The 19,698-nt window shown below is 43.3% G+C and overlaps 1 protein-coding gene across 1 annotated transcript in view; it reads left to right on the forward strand.

Moving 5' to 3' along the window:
* The window catches only part of KCTD1 (potassium channel tetramerization domain containing 1), a 100,137-nt gene that overhangs the window by 38,879 nt on the left and 41,560 nt on the right, over window positions 1-19,698 (forward strand). The window contains exon 2 of the mRNA XM_068993927.1: window positions 10,907-11,085. Within this exon, the coding sequence (XP_068850028.1) occupies window positions 10,907-11,085 (179 nt within the window). The remainder of the gene's footprint in view (window positions 1-10,906; window positions 11,086-19,698) is intronic.

The raw sequence follows: 19,698 nt of genomic DNA on the forward strand, positions 1-19,698 counted from the left end.
CATTCAAGAAAACAGTGAGTCAAGTTTATTGTTTATTTAGAGGCAGATGTGCCCTGTAGTTAGCAACAAGGACTAAGAGGAGTAAATGAAACGCCAGTTCATTTATTTCATTTTGGGAAACAGAGATGGGGGCTGGGGAGAGGTGTCTGCTTCCTGGACCAGCTGTCTCTTGCCTTCTGCATGACCACTGACCATCCATCCTTCAAACTCTCAAGCCTATTGTCTTCATCCCAAAACGGACTGAGAGGAAGAAGGTGGATGGAGCAAGGCAAATCTGTCCTTTCTCTTGAGAAAGCCAGGGTATGGGTCACCTAGTAGTGAAGAGTGGTAACGTTACACTGGTACACAATGGCAAGCGTGTAAAATATCACAGTAAATTCATTACTAGATAATTATAGACTAAGACACTTGACCTCAGTGTCAACTTCCTTCTCTGTGAAACAGTGATAATACTTAACATTGTGCAGGGGGTTCTGGTTTCAGACTCGAAGGCCCTCCCTGAGCGTGAGAGAGTGCTTCACTGCCAACCTTTTTGCTACCACCTGCATCTTCTTGCAAGAAAGCAGGTGCCAAACTGACTTCTGGAAAAGCAGGCGGTATTCACGTGTGGCTTTTATCAGCTTGCTGTTGCTGGGTGTTAGATCTGGGAATCGAGGGGACCCCAGGGCAGAGACAGATGACCAGATAGTTCCCAAGAGTGTAGAAACCATAGGCTTCTGCCCCTTTCTTTCAGGATCAAACTAAATAGACTTCCATGTCAGCTAAATATGAGCTTACCATGACCTGAGGCCCATTTAATTTTTTGTTCTGCACATTTCCTTCCTGGCAAGAAAATAAAAGGAAAGGAAGCTTCACTCCTAAGTTCTGTTCCATTTCTGTATTTCTTCATTCTGTTCTTCATTTTAAAATGTCCACAAAATTCTGATGATGAAAGTAAAATATAACGGCATGCCAAGACTGTGTGCTAATTGATTCAATTGGGCAATATAGTGCTGGGTGTTTTTTTCCTGTTTTTTTTTTTTTAATAGAATTTTTTTTTTTAATTTCAGTGTTCAACATCATAAAGTACAAGAGAAAAAACAAAAACAAAATTTGCCTGTAACATCATTACCCAGTCCTATACCCTACTGATACGTGGGTGCATTTAATTTCAGATATTTTCGTTGTACCTACATCTATTTTTACAAAGAAAAAAAGACTTTTCCCTATAGAACTGTGACAGAGACTGCTTTCACTTTTATGCTATGTTTTAATTAAAAAAAAAACAGTAACATCCACAGTTGAGCTATAATGTCTATTTAAAAATACTAGTCTGTGATTTTTTAAGTATATTTGTAACTGTCCAAGAAATCTAATTCAAAAATTAATCCAGCTATAATAAACACAGCAAAATTCTATCAAAATGTTACCTTTTTATAAATTCACTTTGATTTTTGAGGGAAAAAAAAAGGCAGAGAAATCTTGGCAAATAGTTTTCTTTTCATGGTCCCAGCTTGATAATCTAAATAAGGGAACTTCTTGGATACATATTTCACTATTGGAGGGAAGAAGGCACATTGAGGACACTCTATATCTGGTAAATATTGTCCATTAAAATAGATAAACAGTAGTAAGCCATCCTCCTGGCCCGAGGCAAGAAGAGTAACATTTTGCTATTTCAGATTAGGAAGTAATTACAGATTAATTTAACACAGTTGCTAGTCATTTTGAAACAACTTTGAAGCCTCCTATTTTTTATTTCCTTTTTTTAATCTGTGAAATTAAGATTTGATCTGAAAACAAAATCAATACAGCTCACGTGTTATTTCATTTTATGAACCTACTGTGATGATCTCATTCTCTACTTCTTTTCATAGGCTTTGTCCAGCTCTCATCTTGTGATATTCCATCCTATTTTTTTAATTAGAATTTTTTTTCTTGAGGTAGACCATTATTTTTAAAGTCTTTATTGACTCTGTTACAATTTTGCTTCTGTTGTATGTTTTGGTGTTACTGCTGTGAGGCCTGTGGGATCTTAGCTCACGGACCAGGGATAGAACCTACAGCCCCTGCATTGGAAGGCAAAGTCCTAACCACTGGACCATCAGGCAGGTCCCTGTCCTATTCTGTTCTTCTTTATCTGTACCCCATTATGTAATATTTTATCGGTGTAAAATGCGGTCTTTCTCAACTATGAGTCTTTACTCCTTAGCTGCTTTAAACGTTCTCTGTATGTCTTGCTGGATCCATAGACATCTCCTCTGTACATGGAGTGTATGGATGTATTAAATTTCATTTTTCATGTGTAGAAGGAAAGAATTTCTTGTGCAGAAATTCCTCTGTCTTTCCTCTGTGCAACATCCTGTATTGTAAGCCATCACCAACATTTTACCCTCTGCCGGCTTTACCTCTCTGTAGAGTGGGAAGATTCATCCTGTCTTAGAGATGAGAAAGCTGGAGTCCCGTAGGTTTGGTAACTTCTCCAAGATGACCTAAAGACAGCCTGAACTCAAACCAGGTCTTCAGATTCCAAAAACCAGGGTTATTTCTCCTGCACACTTGAGGTGTTCTGTTTTGGTTTATTTTTTCCAGCTATGTAAAGTTTTCAAAATTGTTTTACCTTAAAAAGAAGTTTTTTTAAAAAATCATATTTGTGCAGAAGTTTTTCTTCATTTTACTATATATTTTATAATCTAAGTTAATGTGGGGCTTGATCTGGGGATGAATTAATTTGGATGATTCTTATATAGGCTAGAAAACCAATGACCACACTTGTCATGGATCTCTGAGTCAGGAGTAAGCAGGTTCTGTGAGTTTGAAGAGAGTACCTGTGAATAAAATGAATGGAAGATCTGATATCAAATTTGGATGCTCTGAAGACTTGTTAGCCTACTTCTCCGCTGACTTCAGAGATTGACAAAAACAGTCTTCAATTTTGAAAGATTGCTCGGGCTTGGTTTTTTTTTGGTTTTTGTTTAACCTATGTGAAATTATAAGAAGTGATTTATTTCTCTCTCTCTCCAGTGTCACTCTGCTATTAAAGTAAAGTTTGACACGTAGTAGGAGCTCTGGAGAAGGCAATGGCACCCCACTCCAGTACTCTTGCCTGGAAAATCCCATGGATGGAGAAGCCTGGTAGGCTGCAGTCCATGGGGTCGCTAAGAGTTGGACACGACTGAGCAACTTCACTTTCACTTTTCACTTTCATGCAATGGAGAAGGAAATGGCAACCCACTCCAGTGTTCTTGCCTGGAGAATCCCAGGGACAGGGGAGCCTGGTGGGCTGCCGTCTATGGGGTCACACAGAGTCGGACACGACTGAAGTGACTTAGCAACTTAGCGAGCGAGGAGCTCAATCAGGCTTCCCTGGTGGCTCAGATGGTAAAGACTCTGCCTGCAGTGTAAGAGACCAGAGTTCAATCCCTGGGTGGGGAAGATCCTCAGGAGAAGGCACTGGCTACCCACTCAAGAACCCAGTCGACATTATTTGAATGAAGAAACAGTGAGGGCCCTTACAAAATATGCTGGTTTTACGGTTGAGAGTCTCAGCACACAACTTAGGTGATGTTTCTCTATAAGAACCTTTACTGTGAGTCCAGCAAGATGGTGTCAGCTTTAAACTAACCCTCCCAAGGCAACGCCAGATTTCTACCTGAGGAAGCAAGATCCTCGCCTAAGACACTTTGGTTACAAGCTGCGTGGCTGAAATGGTTGGCCAAGTACCAGAAAACAGAATTAATCAGAACACCCCACTCTCCATGCATTCCATATAATTGAGATGCTACTTGGGTACATGTGAGAGTACAGGTGATATAAATACATGTATTTTAAACCCAGGCTGCATTTTGTGGGAAAAGTTAGGGTTTGTGTTAAATTCCATCACTGCTCTATTGCCTGTATCAAATAATAAGGTAAATGCTTTACTATTGACATGCTTTTCTGGAAGTATCCCTGAGAAACCTGTTTCTTTTCCCAGTGAAAGAGATAACATAGTCCAGCCTGATAGTGGAACGTGACATGAGGCAGGGGCATACGTTCTTAACAAATAAAGTCATTAAAACTTTCAGTTTAAACTTCAGCTCATTTGTTCCAGGCGGTGCCCCTGGGGCTCCTGTTTGAACAGCGCACAGCAAGGTTAGATTTAGGAGGCACATTTTTCATTAGCTTCTTTTGAAAGATGCCTGCAGTCAAATCCCTTGAAGGACTCTCCTCACCCAGAATCATTGCTGCTCTGTTGGGTAGGTGAGATGGATGATTAAGGTACAAGGAAGCCGCGGACTGAAAGCAGCTGAGAAATGGAAATTTTAAAGATAAACCGATCAACGTGCCTGAAAAATCTATACAGGATAGAAATGAGGGGATGGAGAATTAGAAATAGAATTTCAGGCACCGTTTCATGTCCGGGTATTAGAGTCAGATTTGGGGAATCAGATGCAAGGAAATAATAAGTGTCTTTTTGGCTTTTAAAAGAAGTATTTCACAGCAATTTAAATGAGTATCTGAACAGAAAAGTGTTTGGATTGGAGGAGTTTCTTCCCAGATTATTTTCTGGTTTATTTTCTTTTTAAGTAGAACTTAAAAGTCAAGTGAATAAATCTTAGGTGCACATATATATAGGATTCCAAGTCAGCAGTTAAAGAATCCACCTGCCAGTGCAGGAGATTCAGGTTCAGTCGCTGGGTTGGGAAGATCCCCTGGAGAAGGAAATGGCAACCCACACTAGTATTCTTGCCTGGCGAAGCCTCATGGACAGAGGAGCTTGGCGGGCTACAGTCCATGGGGTCTCAAAGAGTCGGACACGACTAAACACACACATGTGCACATACGTATGTATATAGATCAAGATTCAGGACTTTTCTAGCTCTCCAGAAGATTCATTCTTATCCCCTCCTAGCCAGCCACCCGCCCTGCCAAAAAAAAAGGTGGCCAGTGTTCTGAGCTCTGTCATCACAGATTCCTTTTGCTACCTGTAACCTCTTGGGAATGGAGTCATTTGGGATGTGCCTTTATATCTCAGCTGCTTCTCTGAGACCCAGAGATGAAGTGTGTGCAGCATCCTCACTGCATGGTTACTCATTTCTTTCATTTTCATAAAATCAGTAAAGAAGGCAGAAGTACAGTTAGAAGGGGAGAGGGAAATGAATGTGTTGGAGGGGATGGGGTCATAAACCATTTGTATTCACTTTATTTTTTTTTTATGATTTGATTTATTTATTTTTTTTAATTTATTTTTTTTTAATTTTAAAATCTTTAATTCTTACATGCGTTCCCAAACATGAACCCCCCTCCCACCTCCCTCCCCATGTATTCACTTTAAAACGCCCCTGCTTCTCCCTGAGTGATTAAAGTTCATCATGATTTGGGCCTCCATATATCAAGAAAAATTCAAACAAGTTTTACTGCAACAACATGTTTTACTGCAACAAGTTGTCCTGTCCAACATGACAGCCAATAGTCACAATTAACCTTAGATTTAGTTGTTCATTTGTGTCTGACTTTTGTGACCCCCATGGACTGCAGCCCACCAGGCTCCTCTGTCCATGGAATTCTCCAGATAAGAATACTGGAGTGGGTTGCCTCCAGTGTTGCCTCCAACACTTAACCTACCTACATTACATTTAAACTAGTTAAAATGCATTAAGATTACAAATTCGATTCCTCAGTCGCACTAGCCACATTTCAAGTCCTCGAATGGCCACACGTGGCTCATGGCCACCCTACTAAATGGTACAGATATGGAACATTGTCTCCATTCTTGCAGAAAGTTCTGTTGGACAGCTGCTTAGAAAACTGGCTGTGAGTTTCCTTCCTCTGCTTCTTCCCCGTTTTCCCATCATAATAATATTCTGGTGGGTTTGTTTATATTTTCATTGTAACTTGCCATTTAATTCTGTGGTCCTCAGACCATCATCTTCAAGCTTCCATTTCCTGCACTTTCCCTCCATACTTGGAAAGAAAACAAGTAGGAGAATTCTTACAGTGTACTGAAATTTCACTATGAATTTTAATTTCTAGAATGTACCGTGTGGTCTCCTTCCTGCATCCCACAGTAAGCTGACTTCTCACCCATCAGATTTCAGCTTAGACTGTCTCCAGGGAGTCTTCCCCACCTCTCCTCCCAGCCCCCAAGCCTGGATTACATGTCCTTGTAGTTAAAAGTGCCACAGTAACCTGGCTTCCCCCTGCCTGTTGCAATTGATTGTTTCCTGTCTCCTCTCTCCCACTGAACCAGCTTGCTGAGGCCAGGGTCCAGCCTGTCCTGTTCCCCGGGGTATGTGCATCCTTAGGGACACTGCCTAAGCCTGGAAGGAGGGAACAGTGGGCTACACAAGGGGGGGACCATAACCGAGTAACTTAACATTAGGTTGGGGTTCTGTCCACCAGCCCACCGCCTGGGTGAGGAGTCTGTTCCAGAGGGGGAATGATCAGAAACACCACCATTCTGTCTGGCCACTTTTCCAAATACACCTCAATGCCCTGAGCTGTTTCTCCAGCAGCGATGTTGGCACATTCAAAACGCTTGTGCTCTCTTCTGGTTAAAGTTCATGGTTTTCATCTCATCAGAAATGATGTTGAAAGACACACACAAACTAATGAGATGATGCTGGGAAAGTGACTAAAGATGGGAAAGTGGAGCTGAAGCATGGTGATAATAGGATAGAAAGTTTTGCTGTGTCTGTCTGCAGGCAGCTTTTAAGTCTCACCAACCCAAATGACCTCATGGGGAGGTGGCTGTATCCAGGAAAGGTAGGAAGCAGGGTAGGTAATAGAAGTCCCAGCTCAGTCTAGCTTTAAAGATGAATTTACCTGCCCGAGTGTCAGGAAACATAGAGATTGGAGGCTCAGAGTTGGTGGATTCTGTGTCTCAACAGTGTCAGGGAGGATCCAGCTCAGCCAGCCTGGGTGTTGGCTTCATCCTTAGGCTGGTAGGGAAGTGGCTGCTGCAGGCAGGTGCAGACATCCTATCTGAGACCTCAGTGTCCAGTTACAGAAGAGATAGTGCCAGTTCTGGTGACTGGCGAGGGGAGGAGATGGCCACGGCTGAGCCAACTGAAGCACCTGGAATCAGTGCAACAGATCTGAGTGTCTCCTACAAGCACTAAGACCACCCGGCCCCAAACACGCCCTCCTACCCCCCAGCCTGTGGGTTTAAAAAGTCCTTTTAGCCTGCACCAATGTGGAAAATACTGAGTGAAAACCCTTTATTCCATTAGCTGCTGCTGCTGCTAAGTCGCTTCAGTCATGTCTGACTCTGTGTGACCCCATGGACGGCAGCCCACCAGGCTCCCCGATCCCTGGGATTCTCCAGGCAAGAACACTGGAGTGGGTTGCCATTTCCTTCTCCAACGCATGAAAGTGAAAAGTGAAAGTGAAGTTGCTCAGTCGTGTCCGACTCTTAGCGACCCCATGGACTGCAGCCCACCAGGCTTCTCCATCCAAGGGATTTTCCAGGCAAGAGTACTGGAGTGGGGTGCCATCAGCATAGCAGTTAATACCTTAGAAATGATCTAACTAAGGGGACAAATACAGAATACAGAAAGCTCCCAGGATGAGAAGACAGAGCCTCAGAGAAGAGCTAGAAGGGCTCACCAAAGACTAATTGTAACACTTCAAGTCTTACTGGAACCAACAGGAACCTACTGTATAGTACAGGAAATTAGACTCAATATTTTATAATAGCCTATAAGGGAAAAGAATCTGAAAAGATAGATGTGTGTGTGTGTGCACGTTTGTGTGCTCAGTCGTGTCCGACTCTTTGTGACCCCGTGAACTGTAGCCTGCCAGGCGCCTCTGTACATGAAATTTTCCAGGGAAGAATATTGGAATGGGTTGCCATTTCCTTCTCCAAGGGATCTTCCAGACCCAAGAATCTAACTGGTGTCTCCTACAGCTAGTGCATTGGCAGGCAGATTCTTTATCACTGTGGCACCTGAGAAGACCAGATATATATACATATACATATGTGTGTGTGCGCGTGTGTATGTGAAATGAAAGTGTTAGTTGCTCAGCTGGTGTCCGACTTTTTGTGACTCTGTGGACTATAACCCGCCAGGCTCCTCTGTCCATGGGGATTCTTCAGGCAGGAACACTGGTGTGGGTGTCCATTCCCTTCTCTAGGGGATCTTCCAGACCCAGGGATAGACCCTAGGTCTCCGGTATTGCAGAGATTCCTTACCATCGGAGCCCCGAGGGAAGCGGTATAGATATAGATATGTATAGCTGAATCATTTTGCTGTGCATCTGAAAATACCACAACATTGTTACATCCACTATATTTCAGTTAAAAAATCAGAGTCGGGGGGACTTCTGTGATGGTCCAGTGGCTAAGAGTCTGTGCTCCTGATGCAGGGGCACAGGTTTGATCCTTGGTCAGGAAACTAGGAGAAGGGGATGACGGAGGACGAGATGGTTGAATGGCATCACCCTCTCAATGGACGTGAGTTTGAGCATGTCTGGGAGCGGGTGAAGGACAGGGAATCCTGGCGTGCTGCAGTCACAAAGTCACGGGGTTGCAAAGAGTCGGACACAACTGAGCGACTAAGGGAACTAGACCCTGAAGCCGCCACAGACAGAGACGATCTGACAGAGACAAATAGATTAAAAAAGTCGACAAATTGATTACTAGTCTGCCTGAGCCCACCCATTAGGAAACTTCCTCCTTGTCCTAAAGGGTTAATCCCCCACTTCCCAGCCTCCCCCCACAAGGAAACACTGGTTTAATTTTAAATTTAGCAATATCCATACATATATGATTTTCAGTGTACATGGTATATATTCTGAGAAATCTGGATTCCTTCAACTGATCAGTTACGCTTTCTTTTTTCCTCCTTCTCCGTAGACCTGGCGTGTTTGAGCTGTGCTGGGTGAGGTCACAGTCTAACTACAGTATTAACCCTGCAAATCTGTTCATTTTCACCCCAGCACCCTGAGGCAGGGTATAGAATGTGTCCAATTGAAAAACTATTACAGACGCTGCAGTGCTGTGATGGACTGAATTGTAACAGAGAGTGGGGGGGTGGGGGGTGGGGTGTGTGTGTGTGTGTGTGTGTGTGTGTGTGTGTGTGTCTTTAGTCAAGAAATCATTTTCTAAAAAAGTCAGGTAGTACGTAGCTCTTAAAAGTGGATAATATGGTTGTACTTTTAAAGGAAAAAACCCATTTTCTGACACCCAGATTTTAAAATGCTGTTGAATATTTCAGCCTTCACTGCTTTACATTTCCTACTGATGTGTGTCCTTGTTTTTTAGTTCTTTTCCCCATCCAGTACCTCTTTCACTTTTCTCTCTGTGTTGCAGTCATCACTTGTGTTTTTTAATATCTATTTTGCTTTGTTAAAAATATACAGGAACATACAAAGAATAATACAGTGAAATCTACAGACCCACTTCCCTCAGTTTAAGAAATAAAGCATGAGCTCTTGCTATGACTGTTCCTGGGCTCTGTTTAATACAGCACGGAGAAAAGCACCACACAGATGGTCAACGTTTTGAGTGAAAGCTCAATCACCACCCCGTTCACAGTAGATGCGGAGTTTCAGAAGAAACGTGCATTCCCAGTCTTGCCTGGACATGTGGTTAATGCTAACTAGTCCAACAGTTGTGCCCCAGGTAACTCCTGAAGCTGTTTTGGATCATAAAATCTAGGATGTTTTGCAAATTTATATTTTATCATGCTGGGCTTTATGCACAGAAACTAGATGACTTCCCATTTATAATCTCCATCAAAGGCATTTCTCAAAATCCCTTTATTATGCCTTATCACTGACTCTGCTGCACATTGTTTGCAAACAATCTCTGGCTAAATTGTAAAGCTGCAAGCACCCTCATGGCGATCGCCTGGCAGAATTCAGACATGAGTGCTGTTTGAGCTTTTTCCTAATTGTAGATTCTAAATGTTTGACCCCCTTCTTTGAGTGCCAGAGACCTGACTTGACTTGTCTGTGGCTTGGGCTCTAATTTGAAAGCGATTGACCATGTGTGGATGGTGTTTGAAATATTTATATTGTGTCCATGGAAAGGATGGCAGGTTTTATTTTCTCAAGAGTGCAGTTTCTTCAGCACGTCCTCGTGCCATCATGTGATGTCCTCCTTCTGCTTCATTTGCTTCCAGGATACCTTTGCCTGTGGGGCAGCACATTGTACCCGGACACGTGCCTCAGCCCCACCTTGGAAAATGATCCCTTCTACAAGCTCAGCACACACAAGAGCGGCTGGCTCATGGCTCCCAAGCACATACCTAACCATTGGAGGGGATACGCTTTTCAAAGTGTGCCCAGTTCCATAGTCTTCTAGTGAAAGAAGCAGGAACCCAGTGGGTAGATGTGGGGTTATCTTTTTGTTTGTTTCATCTGTTGACTGATGAATGTCTGGTACCTGTTTACAAGGTTGCTTTGAGTGTGTGAACTGATGGTTAGACCAGTCATGCCCCCTTTTTCCTGATTTGGAAAATAGAAATTGAAGAGACCATTCTGCAGAACCCAAGTGCTGAAGGTCTGTATTTATCCCCGGCCCACAGCAGTAAGGTAGTTTTCCAAGAGCAGGATAAAGCATAAGTATTTTATCTGGATGGAGACCATTTCAAGTATTAATTATCTTTTCATTTATAATGAATAGTAGTTCTCCACAAGCCATTAACCAGTTGTTAAATGCAATAATTCATTAGTAAAATAAGCCATCACAGTGCGTGGTTCTATGTGAAATGAACATTAGTTCAGCTCCTTGATTCCAAGCACTGGAAGTTTTCCTTTGTCACATATCTCAGAGTTTTTTCATATGCGTGACAGTGAAAGCGAGAGCTTGTTGATTTTCCAGATTTTATTAGTGAACGAATATCAGTGCTAGTCACTGGCTTATTCTGTAGGAGGTATGCATTTCCTTTCTCTCCACTGAATAAAGCAAACATGTCTAAACCTGCTTCTCTCTCTGTAGGACAGTCGGCCCAATATGTCAAGACCTCTGATCACTAGATCTCCTGCATCTCCACTGAACAATCAAGGCATTCCCACTCCAGCACAGCTCACAAAATCCAACGCGCCCGTCCACATTGACGTGGGCGGCCACATGTACACCAGCAGCCTGGCCACCCTCACCAAATACCCCGAGTCAAGGTAATCCGAAAGTGCATGTGTTTGATGAGCTAACTGTTCTTCCTTTGACCAGCTTTGCGGTGTGGCCTCACCACGGTGAGGAGTAGAACGTGAAGACATCGCGTACCCCCCAACCCCCGCCCCACACACTGCCCTGGGACATGAATGTAAGTCTGTGAGTCAGAGTTTGGTCCAGAGCTTAGCTGAGTACGCGTGAGAGTGTCACCAAGGACGGAGTTCTGCGATGTTTCACTCCTCTGAGATCTTCACATTTCTCAGCCTAGTAAACAAAGGATGGTGATTTCTCCCCCTGACCTTTCTTCTGTCCTCTTCTGCTAAAACACACTTTCTTATCAAGTCTTAGAATTTTATAAGGGATCACTTGGCCCACCAACTTGTGAACTGGAAAAAAAATCGAGACTCTTATCAGTAGGGCAGTATATTTAGAACAGCTGGCAAAAGTCCAGAAAGATAGTCTTGCTTGAAAAAAATGAAGGGTAAGAGATAAGCAAATATAAAAAGGATGTGAAGCGGGGAGGCTGTTCTACAGACAGGCTGTGTACACCACTCTGAGGAGAGCTCCCCTCCTAAGTCCCTGTCCACCCATTTCTAAAGGAGTTCCAAGGAACCAATTTACTTTGCACCCCTGGACCTCACTGCCCCCCACCCCCCACCTCAGCCCATCTGGATCTGGGGGCTGTGGCAGAACCTATTAAGGAGTTTATCTCAGGCAGTTGTTGAGTAGAGAAAGAGGCATGAGCTCACATGGGCTGATGTCAGGATAAAGAGTTTTGCCTACTTGTTTCTGCTCAAATGAAATGGAAGCAGAGCACTTGAGCTTCAGAAGAGCACTCATTGCATTTTTTGAGCACCTCCTATAATGTGACAGATATCAGGTAACTTACAGCCTAAGGAGAGAGCACTCATGAAATCACTGTCATAACTGCACGAAGCCTGCTCTTTTGTTTTCCGTTAATCTCACTTCACTATCTGATATTTTATGAAGGAGTATGAGTGTGTGCCAAGTCGCTTCAGTCGTGTCTGACTCTTTGTGACCTTATGGACTGCAGCCCACCAGGCTCCTCAGTCCATGGGGTTCTCCAGGCAAGAATACTGGAGTGGGTTGCCATGCCCTCCTCCAGGAGATCTTTCCGACCCAGGGATCGAACCTGTGTATCCTGTGGCTCTTGCACTGTAGGTGGATTACCACTGAGCCACCAGAGAAGCCCCAGTAGGATAATATATTGAGTCATAAATAATAATTGAGTTAAATAAAATATATCAAAATTGATTTCACCTGTTCCTTTTTACTCTTAATGTGGCTACCAGAAAGTACAAAATTACACATGTGTCTCGCTTTTTATTTCTGTTGGACAGCCCTGAACTATATATACAGATTTAAAACGCATATATGTAATTAAACCTCTCCCTCCCCAAACCTCCTGATATTTAACATATATCATAAATTGAATATCTCTTTCTCCAACTTAATTAGACAAGATACAGTGTTCATCTTTTTTCTCAATCTTTCTCTGTGCTTCCTTGTCACATACAGTGAGCCATGGTATCCTGGGAGCAACATCAAAAATAATTTGTGGTTCATTATTCCCAGGTTTGAATGTTGACGCTCCCAGTTAATAGTTATTTGGCCATGGATAGGTTGAATTTGTAAACCGCCTATCTTCTATCTTGTGAAATAGACGCAAATACATATTCTTCCACGGTTATTGGGAGGATTATATGTGATTACAGAAAGCACGCCATGGCTCTGTGCCCAACACATAGTATTGCCTTTATACTTAATCCTCTGCCAAACCCAGCAATTGTTTCTTCTCAAACAGCCTTCCAAATTCCAAATATATCCCATTCCTTCATTTCCTAGACCACAGTAACAGCCTCACTTCTGGATTCTCGCCTGGATTCTTACAGGCTCAAAGGCCTCCTTGCCTGCATCTTCTGGTCCTTTATCTTTAATGTCCCCACCTGTTGTAGATCTGCTGAGCCATTCCAAGGAGATATTTTTAACCATATGTCCAGACTTTTGGAAACAAGCCTTGCAAGTAGCTTCTGTTTCTGTTGCTTACACCTAAAGCAGATGACACTGGTCAGAAGACGATGGTGTGGATGCTGAATTGGTCACTGTGTGTTGCTTTGCTTCCTCTTGGATTTGGGGCAGAGGGGCTTGGAAAGCAATTAAATGGTCATTTCAAAGCAGCAGTCAGTTTAATGGGGCCGATCCCAGGAGGTGCTGGTGGTAAAGAATCTGCCTGCCCATGCAAGAGATGTAAAAGATTCGGGTTTGATCCCTGAGATCCCCTAGAGGAGGAAATGGCAACCCACCCCAGTATTCCTGCCTGGGAAATCCCATGGACAGAGGAGCCTGGAGGGTTACAGTTTATGGGGTTGGAAAGAGTCATACATGACTGAACTTCTGAACACAAAACCACAAGTTTTAGTAGCCAAAGATACAGGGAAGAAATAGTTCTTCATGCTTTTTGCCATAGAGGTCAGATGTTCCTTCCAAATTCTAGGAAAATCTCATCTTGTTTGGGGGATACATTTGAGGATATTAGGTTGGCCGTGGCTATGGAATGACAAATAATAATTCCAAGCCAAGTTCTCTAGATTCTAGGGTGTCTTGAACCCTTCTCAGCCTGTGGAGCCTTTCCCAGTCCCCTGGTTCCTCTTTTATCCATCTTTTCCTTGGCGTAGCCCAGAGGGGAAGGGGTTTTTCCTTAGTTTTCTTTTCAAGGATTTCAGGAGGAGACCTGTAGTATGAAAGTAAAGCTGTTTGTAACAAGTGATCTTAAAAGATGTGATGTCTTTCTATAAATTCAGAGGTCCTGCAAGAGTTTTTACTTCATTTTGAAATATTGTAGGTGATTTTTTTATTCTATTTCTATTTACTGTCTTCTAGACTAAAGATTACTGTTAGAACAGTGGTCCCCAACCTTTTTGGCACCAAGGACAGGTATCATGGAAAATAATTTTAACACAGACCAGGATGGGGAGGCTTTGGGGTGATTAAAGCACATTACATTTATTCTGCACTTCATTATTATTATATCTGCTCCACCTTAGATCATTGGGCATTAGATTCCAGAGGTTGGGGACCCCTGCTTTAGAACATTGTCCCCAGAAAGTGGTAAATTGGACACAGGTAAACATGAGAAGCACCTGGGAAGCATTAAAAGACCATGCGAGACCCCAGACCAATGAAACAAGAACCTCTGCAATTTTCCTAAGAGATCCTGATTTTCACCATATGGCTCTATATGGTCCCTCCAAGTGAATATAGGTCTTTTACTCAATGAATATTTTGATATTTTGTGCTATATCATTATGGCCATTCCGCCACTGAAGATACATCTTCCTCTTCATTTCTTTAATTAGCAAGGTTCCCTGGTTCCGCAGTATGCACCCATGTGCCCTGTTCTCTTTTTTTGGGTTTACAAACCCTAAGTAAGGATTCAGTAAGCGAGTTGACTTTTACATTTTACAACAAGGTTAATCTCACATTGTTATTCACTTCTATTATCAGGTGGTTTTTAGCTAACAGAACTGGACGTAAGGGTTCAAATTAACTGTAGTACTGCATTTATCTGTGATGTGGTCTGTCTTTACTAGCGTTTCATGTAAGATGCAAAACAGGTCTTTGGAGGTGTTTATGAGACAGAGGCTGATCCATACCACCTCAGTGATTAACACTGTTCCCTTTCAGGGGAGCCTCGCATGTGTCGTTTCAATTGTATCTGACTCTTTGTGACCCAATGGACTATAGCCCACCAGGCTCCTCTGTCCATGGGATTCTCCAGGCAAGAATACTGGCATGGGTTGCCTATGCCTTCCTTCAGGGATCTTCCCACCCCAGGGATCGAACCTGAATCTCCTGTGATTCCTGCACTGCGGGTGGATTCTTTATTGTCTGAGCCACCTGGGAAGCCCTCATGGGAGCCTACAAGTCTCCAATTCTGGCTGCTTTTTGGAATTGGAATCACAAGGAAAACCACACAGTTCAGATCTGTAATAATTTTACATCAAATAAGTGAAACCAAAAATTAAAAAGACTCAAGAAAAAATATTATCAGCATTAAAATATTGTAAACAGATATACAAAGGAGATAGAACACATTTAACAGTTTGTTAGCTTGATTTCTAAGTTGTAAATATTTAGACAAATGGGAGGTGGACCTCACTAATAATCTTGGCTTGTGCCCTGCACAGTTGAAGAACAGGCCTGATTATGTCTAACTCAAAAATCCAAGGTCCCCACTAATATCATTGGTAACAAAAATCTAGGTATCTAATTTGTCCTAAGTAAGTAATATTGGTAACAAATTACATGACCTTTTTAAAACCTCCTAATGCACTCATCCGGAGAAGGCAATGGCACCCCACTCCAGTACTCTTGCTTGGAAAATCCCGTGGATGGAGAAGACTGGTGGGCTGCAGTATGGGATCATGAAGAGTCAGACATGACTGAGCAACTTCACTTTCACTTTTCACTCTCATGCATTGGAGAAGGAAATGGCAACCCACTCCAGTGTTCTTGCCTGGAGAATCCCAGGGACAGAAGAGCCTGGTTGGCTGCCGTCTATGGGGTCGCACAGAGTCGGACACGACTGAAGCGACTTAGCAGCAGCAGCAGCAGCAGCAGTAATGCACTCATTTACACGCTAGTAAAGTAATGCTCAAAATTCTCCAAGCCAGGCTTCAACAATACGTGAAACGTGAACTTCCAGATCTTCAAGCTGGTTTTAGAAAAGGCAGAGGAACCAGAGATCAAATTGCCAACATCTGCTGGATCATGGAAAAAACAAGAGAGTTCCAGAAAAACATCTATTTCTGCTTTATTGACTATGCCAAAGCCTTTGACTATGTGGATCACAATAAACTGTGGAAAATTCTGAAAGAGACGGTAATACCAGACCACCTGACCTGCCTCTTGAGAAACCTATATGCAGGTCAGGAAGCAACAGTTAGAACTGGACATGGAACAACAGACTGGTTCCAAATAGGAAAAGGAGTACATCAAGGCTGTATATTGTCACTCTGCTTATTTAACTTATATGCAGAGTACATCATGAGAAACACTGGGCTGGAAGAAGCACAAGCTGGAATCGAGATTGCCGGGAGAAATATCAGTAACCTCAGATATGCAGATGACACTACCCTCATGGCAGAAAGTGAAGAGGAATTAAAAAGCCTGTTGATGAAAGTGAAAGAGGAGATTGAAAAAGTTGGCTTAAAGCTCAACATTCAGAAAACGAAGATCATGACACCTGGTCCTGTCACTTCATGGGAAATAGATGGGGAAACAGTGGAAACAGTGTCAGACTTTATTTTTTTGGGCTCCAAAATCACTGCAGACGGTGACTGCTGCCATGAAATTAAAAGACACTTACTCCTTGCAAGGAAAGTTATGACCAACCTAAATAGCATATTAAAAAGCAGAAACATTACTTTGCTAACAAAGGTCCGTCTAGTCAAGGCTATGGTTTTTCCAGTGGTCATGTATGGATGTGAGAGTTGGACTGTGAAGAAAGCTGAGCGCCGAAGAATTGATGCTTTTGAACTGTGGTGTTGGAGAAGACTCTTGAGAGTCCCTTGGACTGCAAGGAGATCCAACCAGTCCATCCTAAAGGAGATCAGTCCTGGGTGTTCATTGGAAGGACTGATGCTGAACCTGAAACTCCAATATTTTGGCCGCCTCATGTGAAGGGTTGATTCATTGGAAAAGACGCTGATGCTGGGAAGGATTGGGGGCAGGAGGAGAAGGGGACGACAGAAGATGAGATGGTTGGATGGCACATGAGTTTGGGTGAACTCTGGGAGTTGGTGATGGACAGGGAGGCTTGGTGTGCTGCTGTTCATGGGGTTGCAAAGAGTTGGACACAACTGAGCGACTGAACTGAACTGAATGTTGACACTGAAATATCTACCTAGCCACACATGTCTGTGATACTAAATAAATGTTCTAGGCAAGAATACTGGAGTGGGTTGCCATTTCCTTTCCCAGGGGATCTTCCTGGCCCAGGGATCAAACCCAGCTCTCCTGCATTGCAGGCAGATTCTTTACCATCTGAGCCACCAGGGAAGCCCATGCTTTAAAACAGTGGTCCTCAATCTTTTTATCACCAAGGACCAGTTTTATGGAAGAAAACTTTTCCATGAACCGGGCTGAGGAGGGGGGACAATGGTTTCAAGATGATTCAAACACATTGCATTTATTGTGTACTTTATTTCTATTATCACATCAACTCCATCTCAGATCATCAGGCATTATTAGATCCTGGAGGCTGGAGATCCCCGCTTTAAAAGAAAACATAAATCTGAGTTCAGAGTTAGGTCTGTTTCAGCCTAATGGTCACCTCGATCAAAAATAATATTAACAGCAGTTGTTATATGATGGCTGTTCTGATGTGGACTTCTTAAAACCAGGAAGTGAGCTGATACAACTGATTAACCAAACCTATCAGGTGGCAGTGAGGCAAGGCCTAGCTAAAAGAGCTGCTAACCTGGAAGTGAAAGACAAGATCTCATGTTACAGTCCCCTGAGCCATCCTATCTGTGTGCTTCACAGAGCTTTTGTATCTTTTCAACCAAGTATATGAGTTAACTCCCACATAAGGAGGTTATGCTGAGTTGGTCTCTTCTAAATAGCAGCAGAGTTATTAAGCACACTGGCACGTGTAGCTAATTGCAAAACCCAAGAGACTCAGCTTTTAGCCTTGCGGTCGACACCCATGGCCACCCAAGGGGTGTGTGCATCTGGTGCTTTAGGATGGCAGTGCCAGGCATGTGTGCCTTGCCAGCAGCGAGCTGGCTCTGGCAGGCTTCACCCCCAACGTGCTGGCCATTCCACAGCACTTCACCTGGAGCTGCACTGAAGGGAGGGCTTCCCGGTAACTTGCATTCAATCCCTTGGTCGGGCAGATCCCCTGGAGAAGGAAGTGGCGACCCACTCCAGTATTCTTGCCTGGAGAATCCCATGGACAGAGGAGCCTGGCGGGTTACGCTATGGTCCACGGGGTGGCTAAGGGTCGGACACGACTGAGAGACTAAAACAACAACAGCAGCACTGAAGGGAAGGTTGGGCACCTGCAACAGGAAGAGGTTGGTCTGCAGTGTCAGGACAATTGAATTCTCATGTGTGGATTTCCGAGTAACTTCTGTGTGCCAGCCTCGGGAGTTTTCTGTAATCCTATGTCAGGGCTGGGAGTTCTGTGCTCTGACTGTGACGTCAACAGTTCCAGTTCACACTGCGGTCCCTAGACACACACAGTGTGTCCCCAGGTGTCATCTCACAGGCTCACACTTTAGGATCTCGACAGAAATGCCCCCAAATCAATGTACCCTGTTTCTCAAACTGTTCCCTAAACGTTCATTTGGAATTACTGCATGGCACTGAATATAACTCAGCTGGTTAAGAATCTGCCTGCAATGTGGGAGACCCAGATTCGATCCCTGGGTGGGGAAGATCCCCTGGGGAAGGAAAAGGCTACCACTCCAGTTTTCTGGCCTGGAGAATTCCACGGACTATATAGTCCATGGGGTCACAAAGAGTCAGACGCGACTGAGTGACTCTCACTTCACTTCACTTCAAATGGAAAGAGACAGCTGCTGGGGAAATGCCTGTGGACCTTCACACAGTGAGGACAGCCTAATGGTGAGCAGGCAAGATTGGCAAGATTGGTTGATCGTTAAAAAGAAGGCACTTCCCCAGTGGTCCCCGTTCCAATGAGAATCCTCCTTGCAATGCAGCAGACTAGGGTCTGATCCCTGGTTGGGGAACTAGGATCCTGCCTGCCTTGGAGAAAAAACCCTCATACTTAGGCAACTGCTGAGACCATGTGCAGCAGCTAAGACCTGATACAGTAAAAAATAAATAAATACACTTAAAAAAAAAAAAAGAAAAAGAAATTAGTTTATGGGGTGACTCAAAAGGAGGAAAAGCACCTGGTCAATGAACAGTGGAAAGTCTCTCCAGGATAATAAGGGAAATTTTTCCTCTTCTCTGCTGCTTCTTTTCATCTTACAATATTGCTTTTCCAAAACTGCTCCTCAGTTATATAGGCAAAGAGTAAATAAAACCAGCTTCAAAAGACTGGGTTTTTTTTGTTTGTTTTTCAAAAACGATGAAGCTGGGTTTTCTGTTCAGGGCTGAAAACCCAGCTTCAGTATCTTAGACTAGCAGATTCAGCCAAGTTGCTTTGCCACTGGGAGCAACATAGGCCTGAGTTTTAAAGTAATCTAGCTCATCAAGTCTTACCTTAGAGCATTATTCAAAGAAAAGTGCAGCCAAATTACAGGCACTGGCCTGTAGTTTTCCCTGTCATATTCTTTTATTCATTCCACAGAGGTAGTCTGTGTTCTCTGTCAACTGTGGCATACACTAGCAACAAAACTCCTTGCTCTCTTGTCGTTTACATGGGAGTGGGGTGGAAGACAGACAGTAAACAAGTACACAATCAAATAATATTTGAGGTGGTAGCAAGTGAAGTAGGAAGAAAAATAAAACAGGGTAAATAGCCTTGGGATGTAGCTTGCTTCCTATGCTAAGTCTGCAGATAATTTTATTCTGCGGTCTCTTTCTTCAGGATGCATCTTTATTTGTTCATCTACATTTTTCAA

This window comes from Capricornis sumatraensis, chromosome 21 (assembly GCF_032405125.1).
Source record: "Capricornis sumatraensis isolate serow.1 chromosome 21, serow.2, whole genome shotgun sequence".
Taxonomy (NCBI): Eukaryota; Metazoa; Chordata; class Mammalia; order Artiodactyla; family Bovidae; genus Capricornis; species Capricornis sumatraensis.